Source organism: Topomyia yanbarensis, chromosome 3, assembly GCF_030247195.1.
Source record: "Topomyia yanbarensis strain Yona2022 chromosome 3, ASM3024719v1, whole genome shotgun sequence".
Taxonomy (NCBI): Eukaryota; Metazoa; Arthropoda; class Insecta; order Diptera; family Culicidae; genus Topomyia; species Topomyia yanbarensis.
The window spans coordinates 307,669,708-307,681,849 of NC_080672.1; the positions used below are offsets into that span (position 1 = coordinate 307,669,708).

Sequence of the window (12,142 nt, forward strand, 5' to 3'; positions counted from 1 at the left end):
ACTTGTAATGAGCGGCACCACCGTCTACTGGTGGTGAGTGAAGTGAAATGCATTCATTGCCAAGTGGGCGGCGGAAAGTGAGCAAATTGAGTGCTACTACGTACCACTTTGCCGCCTACTGAATGCATCTTTGATGCTGCCTTTGAAACTGCTACTGCTACACTGTGTATGGGCCACCGTGTCGTGCCGTTATCAAAGCCGCAGCGGTCTCGTGCGAGTGTGGCGGCAATTGAAGTGTACTTATCGCATGTATTCATCAATAAATGTGGTCGGCTCGGAAGGCAGTGACTGCCTGTTGCCTTGTCCATCGAGATCGAGCTGGCGGCAATTTGTGCATTGTATTATCGTGTTTTTTTTTCTTCAACATGGCCGCTCAATTCGGTTGGTGTTCTAATATTAAAAGTTTTTAATTTTCGGATTATTCCAGGTTCTCTACTGCACATTAGTTCAACTCTACATCCATTCTTGTATAGATGTATAATTAATCCTTTAAAACAACATTGCGAAAAATATGTCGTAATTACTGTAGTATAGTGTGCTGGGAGAAAATTTTCACCAAATTCGTAGAAAATTGATTTTCATCTTTAAGGGTTAAATAACTATAGTTCAAACTATCAAGCTGCCCGTTCTACAATTTAGCACCGTGTATTTGTAGAAATGTTTTTGTGACAATTGCTATCATGTTATCGTGATTAACATCGTTGTCTTATGTCGCAGCTCTCTGAAAATGTAATATAATATTCGTCGATGATCTCGTTATGCATTCCGTGATTCGAGGTACATTACTTTCTTATGTTAGTAGATTTTATCAGTTTAATATTTCTCGAATCCAAAATCACATAGGATTTTTTTTTCAAACCATTCCTCTTTGTCTTACCAAATGCTAGTAATGTGTATGGAAAACAAAGAATCTTCAATAAATGTTACAAATCGTGGATGAACCCGAAATGTTCTATATTCTAACAATTTCCAAAAACTCTTGCAATACCAGTCTATTAACAGGTAACGTTTACTAAACGCACATTAATGCTAATTTCGTTTTTGTATCCGTGTTAAAGTAGATACGCTTGAAACTGTCATTTTTATGTTAACATTGAAGCCTACTCTATCTCGGATCTACACGGATATGCAAACATTTAAAATTGAGTTTTTTTTACCCGTAGGTATATTTAGGTACACTGGGTTAAAGGTATGGGTGGGTAATGTCAAAGACATAACCGGAGTGAAGTAGAATACACCTTAGGCTGTTAATACGAATGCTAAAATTTTGACTATCTTCTGACAGGTTGTATTAAAACCAGCTATTTCGTTATTTCTAATGGAAATACCGAAATATCGGTACTCGTACATCGAAACCTAAAATATTCGAACATATTTATCCTCTCATATGGTAACCCTGAAAAGAGCATTTAATGAGAGTGAAACAATTCATTTGGCAACAGCAGAGAATCGGATATACTTGTAGCACTATTTCGCTATTTCCATTAGAAACACCGAAATAACTTTTTTTAATAAAACCTTTCAGAAATTAGAAAAAATTGCAGCATTCGTATTAACAGCTTAAAATGTATTCTACTTCATTTCGGTAATGTCGTTGACATTACCTACTTTCTAATCTAAAACAGAAAAACCCAATAATTGCATAACCTAAGGCGATTCGAAGCTACACTTTTGTGAAATCCCGACAAAAAACAAATTAGCGTAATTTATAATGATTTTGAAACATTGCAAATTTTACATGTTTTTGAACATTTCGCAAAGCGTTATAATGTGCGATTACAGGGAAGAGAGAGTGGAATTTTCCCAATAACCCTGCAATTGTCACGTATGATAATCGACAACGAATTCAGTACCAGAACATGACTTTTAATGGAGCTTTTCACTTGTATAGTCTCGTGATATTCGCAAACAATATAAGTAAAATGCACATTGAGTCTTTTAGCCGCACATAAAGTAAGCCGGTCTTAATGTGGATACAATTAATCTGGTTTTATGTATCGTTATTTAACTGTGTTTATAGCATGATGCTACGTAAAACTTTTTTCAGATTGCTCCGAGGACCGAGTATTTTAAATTTCCTCCGGTAGTGTAAAAATGCTCTATAAACTTGTAAATAAACTTTCCGAAGCAACTTGTATCATCAACAGAAAATCATAATATCAGGATCCAATAAGCCAATACCATCTAATAACAACGAAACAACCAGTGCTTATCTAATCGTTAATCGCAATCGCACTACCGCTTGCCAGAGAAAAACATACCAAAGGGCACACGTTAGTTACAACTTCATTGTATACACCACAGCGCCCTCTGAAACGCGCGCCGTGCTGAATTTATCTTTAAACGCACCTAACGCCACATATAAATTATAAAAAATTATAGAGCAAATTCTTCAAAACGGTGTATCTCAGGATGCGCTCATATTATATTGGGATGATAAGTGTTTTTTATGTAAAAATGTCTGAGGAATGCGATGGCATTAAAATTTTCAAAATTAAAATATACGTATTGAGAGAAAAATTAACTTTTAATATTTAACTGAAAAAATTGCATAGTTGGCAACACTGTCGGCAAAAATAATATTTTTTATAGATTCCTTGAACAATTTTCTTCAAAAGCCATCTTGTGGTTTGATTCTAGAGTAAATAGGACCGGAGATATGATCAAAAGAAAACCAAGGGTTTTGGCAATTTGCCAAAACTGGGGGTGCTCCCATGACCCGAGGGGTGGTTCAATTGTCACAAAAATTTGGGTTTTTATATATTGGCCCTAGATGAACAATTCCTCTAAATTTTGTTCAAATCCGTGGAGGTCGATTACACGTGCCTTGATCACTTCGCATGGAATGACCCATATATAAAGATAATACTAGAAAAAGAGACTGGTTGTAGACGCAAACAGCATCAAGAAATGGTTGGGTGTGATCTGTTCAAAAACCCGAACCCGACCCGAATTCGAAAATTTCAAATTCCAATAACCCGAACCCGAAAGTTTAAAATTTCAAAAACCCGGACCCGACCCGAACCCAAGAAATTGAAATTTGAAAACCCGGAACCCTGCCCGAACCCGAGAAGTTTAAATTTATAAAACCCGTCGGGTTCGGGTCGGGTCCGGGTTTCGGGTCCAAAAACCCGAACCCGGCCATCTCGAGCGGCAATCATGAGATGGATCACCTACCACCGAAGAATGTTGCTACACTTACAACGTCAGAACACAAACTAGCGAATTTTTACTTATGTTCCCTTTTTATACGTCTCGCAGCTCATTCGATGAAAAAGAGGCAGTCCTAGCAACGCTTGCTACTTGAGCGAATTGTGCCGACCAATCATGGATCAGATAATTAGTACTTTCGTAAAATCCATTATTTCCGTTATTTTTAGCAAATTGTACATCCTACAAAATTGGATACAAAATTGTTGTATAGGGGAACCCGGGGCTATTCGGACCTACTTCAGCAAATCGCCCTTTTAGGTGGATAGATGTGAAAAAAGTTACCGGTAAAAATTGTCATAATTGTTAGTTTGAAACCTCAGCTACATTTTGGTGCCATAAAAGGTTCATTTGCACCACTCAATGGCAGCGCTAGGCGACGATTTGCTAACCTCTACGTTTTTCCATCCTTTTACAATGTAGGGGTAATTCGGACCTCCCTACGGGGCAATTCATACCGTCATTTTTCTTTAATTTTTTTACAATGGAATTATGTTTACCTATGAAATATTTATAAGAGACACTCTTTGAGAAGCAAAAAAAAATAAATTGCTTCCAAAAACTTAATCTGGTAAGTCACAGCTGTCGGTTGGCGGCCCATGTATTTTCTTTGATGTGGCGTGTGCAATGGTGTGCGCAGCCGCAAGCCGCTGAACGGTGGTTGACGGAATAGAGCGTCCGAATAGCCCCGTACGCTCATTTAGCACAAAAGTGGAGAGCGTCTCGAAAATGTCTGTGTTTTCACCCAAACAAAAATTGTTCCATAAAATAGGAGCCTCAAGCTTTCCAAAACACTTACCTTTTATTTTTTCACTTTCATTTGTTGCTTTAATCACGGTTTTTCCATTATAATGATTTTCGTTTTGAGAATGGCAAAACAACGAAACACCTTGTATCTCCTTTCTACACAGAACAAAGAATCAACATCAGATCTCAAAATTAATGTTTAAGAATAGCGGTTCCACGAATTTGTACGATAGTCAGAAAGTCTTGCTATTTTCTGAGAAATCGATGGGGTCCGAATTACCCCCACTGTCTTAATAGCCCCGGGTTCCCCTATATTTCCAATCAGATAGCGCAATAATCTTATTTTCCCATTCAGTACAATGGCAGATATTCACGTTCAAAAATATTCTCCGGATGGTAGATTTTTGTTCCGATTGTTCCTGCTTTCTAACACGGAGCTGCACAAATTTCTCCACGGAGATGAATCCTAATAATCATCTTCTCTTCCGGTGTTGATATACAGTCTGCGGACATCTGAAAAGCGGACTTGCTCAAAACCGACTGGAATGACAATTCTTTCTGATCAAGATTTGCGGCTCGGTGTATGAAATTAGCGGGAACCGATCAGGAACGAGCTTCAGTCAGATGATTTGAAATCGTTTTTTTTTGCGTGTGTGTGCTATCTTACATCCATCAGAAATGAAAATGATGGCCTCTGCTAGTAGCACGTATCGACACAATTCATCCACCAGTCGTGTACAGCTCACAAATATTTCTCGGTATTGTACAGCCATCCGTTCGCGCCGAGCAACCAAATACGAATGTTGATAGAAATAAATCTGTAGCGGACCTATATTTAAAACATTCCAACATTTAAGTGTTCGGTTGGTGCACCATATTGACGGCTCTGACCGAAATGAGCTGAAAATTTTCACCATTTTCGGTAGTTTTTGAAAGATTACACAGTATTTTCGGTATTAATGCATGTTATACATACTGCAAATTTTAATACTACATTGCGGAACATATTTTCGATTAAATTGCCTTAAACCTCAAACCATTCTATTAAATATGATGGAAGTTATTAACGTTCAAAATCTGACGCGAATGCCACAGCCGATATTTTGAAACGGGACCCCCATATTGAAACGTTAGAAGTATTCTACTTCAAAACTTTATTAATCCACCTAGCAGTGAAATGAAACGTTCCTTAATCACTGCTTTATTCTATATTCATGTAAAAAGGTACACAACTAGAAGCAGGGAGAACACAATGTGAATACGTGTGATCTTTGTAAATCTGATGACGGAGTCTCACACCTTTTGATATGAAACTGCCCTGCAGTAATGCAATTGCGTATCTGAATTTTGGGATCTCCATACATTCCAGCAGACATTTAGGCCAGAACAAAACTTCCTTAACAACCTGTTTAAGCTTCTGATTCCATAGCCGAGGCAAACTTTCTGAGAGTGGCGTAGATTGTATCGCTTATAGAGCAGAAACCTCGGTGTATGTAACTACTTATTTGATCCCTTTTCCAAAAACTCATTTCCGTGACATCTGTGAATAGGCACGATCTTCGCAACCAAGGTTGTCACGGCTGTTCTTCCTTCCTCGATAAACTAAAAACCCTCTAGTCATTGGCATTTCAAAGTTCAGAACCGTTGAACGTGCCCATTGAAGAAGGAATACCACTGATTTTCTCCTACGCATTTTCTGCCGCTATCTACGTTCAGTTTTAAGACACTTCTTGAAACATTTGATCCCTCACGACAAGATACACTAGACTAACAGATTCTAAACTGGTTAGCGTTAGAATTTTGGTCCAATCTGTACAATTTTTCACGCAGTTTTGTTTTGTTGGCGTCCATAAAGTGTAACCACTCAACCAATTGTGATGGAATCTGGCTGATATGAGCCGAAACTATTTTCAGTCTTTTTGTCTCAAACGTTGAAAAGTAGTTTGTGTGTCTACTTTTTATTGAATATAGTCTAGAATCTTCTTGTAGAAATTTCAAAGTTTGTATCATCCTAACAGTAATGCTATTATTAATGCTGTCCAGCCCATACTGGACCTGTAACGTGTGGTGTTACAGTGTTTGCTGGCTATTTACCAAATAATAATCATTAGTAGTTGATTTGTTTTTGTTGTTCACTGGTATCAGGAATCAGAATATATTGGCTATTGGCTGAATTGGCACATTCCCCATGATATTCGAAGATTTGGGGAACATGTCATTCGAGTCAATAGATTCTGATTCCTGGCCAGTGAACAACAAAAACAAGCCTATACGTAGCGGATCCGTCGACATTTCGACGACATTGTAAAATGATTCAAACAGTGTTCAATTGCTCGACACTTTAGATTTATGTTTATGCTGCTCCTACGCACGTCGAAATTTTCTTATGCCTCATGAATTACTTTCATACCAATGTTCCATAGTCAATCTTATTGTAACAGATAAAGGCGTATTCTTGTACCCTACTTATCATAAAAACAAATAAAATTTCACAATAAAGGTCGACATTCTTTAGGATGTCAGGGTCGAATAACTGTGTGAATTTGTCCTCGCCCACGCCACCAGCATTCCCAGCAATGTGTACAGATCTTAAATGTAACACGTTTTAACGGTGCAGTATTCAAGTAGACCTGCCCCAATTTCCCAGCAAGCGGTAGCTGTTTTCGGATTACAAAAACACTGCCAGGCAAATGTACAGGGAACAAAGAACATACCGTACTACCTTACCCCTTTCACCTGACCCGGACTCGTCAAGGACCGCAGGTATACGGAGTTCGCTTACGTCACCAAATTTGGTTACGAAGGAAAATGCAAATAGCGTACCTACTTGTGCCACCATTGATTGCTTTATTTATTCTCGTCCTATTTCGGCCGAGGTCGTATAGTGGCCAGGTAAGGTGAAGTGATATTGAAAGTGCCAATACGTGTGCTTCCTCTTGCTGTGGTTATTGCCCATTTTTATTCGTTTTATTATTGTTTTAAGGCACTTAAACATACTGATCTACCCGGTGAACTTGTGGTGTTTTTTTTTTTTTATTACGAGAGGTGAGCTTCGGAATCTGTTCCAATCGCGGTTTGGGGTTTACCTACCTTTCCGGCATAAATCAGTTAACATTATTAAAATCAGTGGCACGCCACTGATATTGATACAAATTGCTCTGAAACGTGATTCCCGCTTCGAGTGTGAGTGCGAAAAGACAAGAGTTTATGTGGAATTGCGGTTCGCGTAGAATGTTGGGGTGAAGCTGGAATGGTTGCGGCTGTGCTCTCTTACATGTGTGTTTGAACAACTGGAGCTCCACTAACTTCATGTAATGATCGGATGAAGGGAACATTTATACGGACGAATGGGCATCGTTCCTTTGAGGCAGTACCAGAAAGAGTAGAGACAAATAAAACGAATGAAAAATAGTCGTGTCATTTATTATAATGCTTATTCCGTTGTATTTATATTTTGCATTTGCACATTTCTGCCTCGATTCATTCGCCGATCATTTGAACGACATTCTCAAAGCCATGCAGTGTTAAACAGACAAGTGTGTTTTTTCAACAAGTGAAGATTTTCTACAGCAAAACAGTGGAGATGCAGACTCAGTGAAACAAAGCAAAAAGTGAATCCAGAACGGAGTTATTTCAATTAATTGAACTGGACTCGTTGTGTTCTCCAGTGTTATTGTCAGCATCGTAAAAAGTAACGTTTTGCGACAACCAAACACCTATAATTGCCATCGAAGTGATTCCACTGTTTGCGTCATGCAACGACGTACGCCAGCATCGTCCCAACAAAGTAAAGGTAAATAAATATCTGTTGGTATAGGGAGCATTTAATGCAACATGTTCGCGTGCAAAGACGGGCCAGTTTGGCATTTTATGACCTGTAATGTACGTATTGATATAAGGGTGGAAATGTTGGTGGTGAACGCACTATTGCATTTGGCTTTGTAGGTTAATTTTATTTCTAGCGGCAAGCAATTAGCTAGAGATTACTTTATAAAACAAGATATTTAAAATTAAGAGCATTAGTGGTCTAAATCAAGAGCAGAAAAGATAGTAAAAATTATAGCACTCGAATTACCAGCCTAAGTGTATTCTACTTCAATTCGGTTATGTCTCTGACATTACCTACCTACCCATCTTTTTATTTTTATGATCTAGTACGTACGGATGAATTGTATAAATGCTTTTTTGATTAGGTGGAAATAAGGTTTCTAAATTTATTTAACTGATATGTTTCCCATCTTTCTGTGTGTTGACAGAAGAAATGGTTTTTGTGATATAATACGTACTAGCCAACGTTCAACTACTATAACTTGTTTTAGAGGCATTTTTAATAGAAATTTTTTTTCAGCAGTTAAGCACTTGCTGGGATACGCTGTTATGTATTACGTTGCGTATTACAAGGAAACTGTGGTCTCTGGAATTGAAATTGTAAAAAGTAGAGTTTTCCTTACTAATTTCCTTGCAATTTTCAAACGTATTGCAAGACGCCAGACCATAACCTATCAAACTCAAATTTTGCGTAGCTATTTGGGACCCAAAACAAACATTGTTCTGAAATAGTAACCATGTCGCCCCACCCTAATGTAGAGTACGTAATTATCATGTAAATAATACTTACACCTCCCACATAGCCCAAGGCTACGGGTCTTCATTGGTGCGAGGGACAGCGAATAGGATCATAACTCTTAACAAAATACTTCACTCGGTACATAGAATGTCGCTACAATGATGCCAGCAATATTCATTAAAGCAGCACAAAAACTAGACTTGCTATGTCAACCGCACTTTTTTGTAATGTACGGTAAAATGAGGTGCCCGTTTCTTACGCTGTTTTATAGGGAAAATTGAGTTAAATAATATGGTATACCATTGGATATAAATTACACAGTAGGGAAAGTTATGAATAGTTTAAAGTGAGTGAAAGAGGAACTTGAAATAAACTGATCGGAAAACTAGGCAATTGAATGTCGTTAAAAGAAAAAAAGTGACTAGTCGAAATAGAGAAAAAGGAAAAACTATGGTATAATGTATACACATTAGACCGGCAACCATTTTGACCTTTTTTTAGGAACACTGCTAATTCAAATGATAATTGGATGCAAAAATCATATGCAAAATATGAGCTTTTACCGATAGCTCTAGTTCACCCACAAGAGGTTTCAAGATTCTATAGTAATATATATGGAAACTAGGAAATAAAGACCTAAAATCAAATTAAAAAAATCCACAGTAACTTTGCATACCTCAAAACTTTTTGTCACATAGCTTATTTTATAACGAACAGCTTAATTGAAGGTTGTATACTGATTGGAAGTTCCCCGACAAAGTTGTTTAACTTTCAAGACCAACCGATTTTTTTTTAAATTACCTATTCTAAGCATGTACGAGAAAGAGAGGCAACACACAACTTTATACGAGAATATCTAAATCATTTATTGGAGGCGTTTCGAATTCCTCTCATCAAAATCCGGCAGTTAACGGACTAAGCTAGCGCCGGATTGACGCTAGCTCTAAAAACGAAAACACGATTTGTATTTCTGAGCAAACCTCTAGTCCTACGTGATATCCACCTTTCCCATAGGTCGCTATTGATTTTGTTATTGATCGGACTCCTGGTTCCGGAGATACGGGTTGAAAAGTACTATCACACAGCAAATTCGCATATAAACTGGTACCAACATGATGTCCAAATGATGCAATACATATTAAAATGTGCACAACATTACTTGGATTTGCGTATCTAGATCACTAATGACCCATCGAAGTCACCTTGACCATATTGGCCACCTATGACGGTTCTTGATGCCTCCGGTAAACTTGCTAACTCCTTTAGTTAATGTCATAACTTGTCATGTCATAGCTAACTCATAATGACTTTCGGTTCCGGAAGTACCGAGTAATGAATACGAATACACAGCAAATCCCGATTGTAACGTATACTGCGATGAATCTAAAAAGGTGAAAAATTTTCGAAAATGTGACCACAACTGCTTGGATTTGTAGTTCCAGATCACTAATAGTCATTCAAAGTCACATAGAAAACTTCTATTCAAACCGATACCGCAATGATTACAATAAGGAATTGTTTTAGCTGAAATGGGAGACAAACATTTTGCATTTGTAGTTCTCGGTTACTGACGCCCCGTCGAAGTTGTGTTGACCACATTGACCACCATAGACGTGCCCGGGAAAAGTGACCCTCTTTCAAAACTTAAGTCAGTGTAGTGGGCAAAAAACGATTTCTGTTTTATTTACTAAATTGTTAGTGTTGAACCTCTAGAATAGTCTCTCGCAATCTCTGTTATCACGCTGAACTTTTGTTTCAAACAACCCTGCGTTCCTAGCGCGTATTTGCCGTAACACATGCAGATTTCCATCTATCGGCAACATTTATAGCATTTTTCTCGAAACCGCATTTTTCAAATTGTTGGACACGATAAATCAAAAACTATTCAACAGATTGACTTGATTTTTTTACGACTGCTAAACAGGCATTGTAATTCTCTTTCACTCACGCGAGAAGCAGCTTATCCGATGTTCAACTTTTCCGAGATAAGATGAGTCGCAAAATTCTTCGTCTCCACAAATAGCGTGAAAATAATTTTCCGGATAAAATTTATTTGATTTTTTCCTTCTCACCGGAGAAGACGATAATCTTGAAAATCAATAAAAGCGTCAAAATATATACTTAATTTCAAAGAAAAGTGGCAAAGAAGTATAATTGACTTGTTTTTTCGTGTTTTGGAATAGCGACAGCAAGGCAGCGAGCGCAAAAAGGATACCGTGATAAACTCATTCGCTCATTCTCCAATAGTTTTATTTATCCGGAGAAATAACACGTTGTATTTATCCGGAGAAGTTGTGTGAGTGCCAGTAACTTTTCGTGTGAAAATGTGAGTTTTAATTGTCACAGTAGTAAATTATCCGGACGCATTTACTCATGTGAGTGATAAATGCAATACCTGCTGCTAAATATGTGTAGCCAACCGATGAACTACGGAATTCTATTGTAGTGAACGAATTCTACACTAAAATATGAGATTTTTCGGTTTTCATGAAGCCATTTTCCGAAATTCAGACTTTTTCCATTTTTTTTTGGTTCATCGAGTAACTATAAGTCTAAGCTTTAAAATTTTTACTAAATTTCTTATTTCAGACAATTGTATCAAGAGTTATCATGTCCGTCGTGGCGCTCCTCGACATGGAAATGGTTGGACATCTACTCTTGGCACGCTCGTATGTGTGGCTCTGCGTGACTGAAAAATACTTTTTTTCGTGCATATTGAATGTATAAATATATCCTTACATTATATAAGAGGTACATTGTTACCTTACCTTCGAAGTTGTATAACAAAATTACTTTCGGTTTGTCTAGTCTACTCTACAGCCAATACATGTAGAGGTCCTGGAAAATTGCAGACGTTCGCCTACAATTTTTCTTGTCAATATTAATGTGTGTGGCACATGTGATATGTGATACAATCATTAAAGCGGCCAGGCCAACTGTGCAGCGTACAAAAAGAAGATGATTCAAAATTTTACAGCAATCAAATTAATTATTCAATGAAGAATTTAATAAGCGCATTATTTTGAACCTTGAGTAAGGAAGAAACGTGGACAAACGTCCCGTTCAGAAATACCTAACAAAAAATAAATCAAAACTGGCTTTGTTAGTTGTTATAAATTTCTGTTATTTTAACTTTTTACGAGACCTTATTTATAACACAATATGTTACGAAAATTGCATTCTGTTATAATCTTGTTATTTCATTCTGAACGGGGTACCGACCGTTTCAATTTGATGGGGGTTTGATAAATCGTTGGAAGTGACGTGGCTAAGAGAGTTAATGTCACTCCTTTAGTCCTTTCCTGGGATAAATTTCAAATTCTTTAAATTGCATGAAACGCCGAGATTTTATGTTGGCCCGAAAAAAATAATTTGAGCAAAACCGACTTTTTGGGACTTACAATACTGCTACGGTGAAAATTATGGTTTTGTTACTGTACATTTCTATTCGGGTAACGAAACGTAGCGTTGATGTTGTGACACCAGTTTTAGAGGAGTTTCCAAGTTTTCAACTTAGTCCATCCTTCGGCGCGTGGGTGTTTATTCTTTGTTATATCGCTCCCTAAGAAGATAATTGTGAAAAAACTATTTGTGTTGAAGGGCACAATATCTACTTCG

The 12,142-nt window shown here is 37.5% G+C and overlaps 1 protein-coding gene across 7 annotated transcripts in view; it reads left to right on the top strand.

Moving 5' to 3' along the window:
- The window catches only part of LOC131686706 (ankyrin repeat domain-containing protein 11), a 104,293-nt gene that overhangs the window by 50,956 nt on the left and 41,195 nt on the right, over nt 1-12,142 (top strand). The window contains exon 2 of one of the 7 annotated variants that reach the window (XM_058970622.1): nt 7,472-7,750. The exons of 2 other annotated variants lie outside the window; for them this stretch is intronic. In XM_058970622.1, the coding sequence (XP_058826605.1) occupies nt 7,711-7,750 (40 nt within the window). In that variant the 5' untranslated portion in view covers nt 7,472-7,710. The remainder of the gene's footprint in view (nt 1-7,471; nt 7,751-12,142) is intronic. 4 more of the 7 variants (XM_058970625.1, XM_058970624.1, XM_058970623.1 and 1 more) reach the window with 4 other exon arrangements.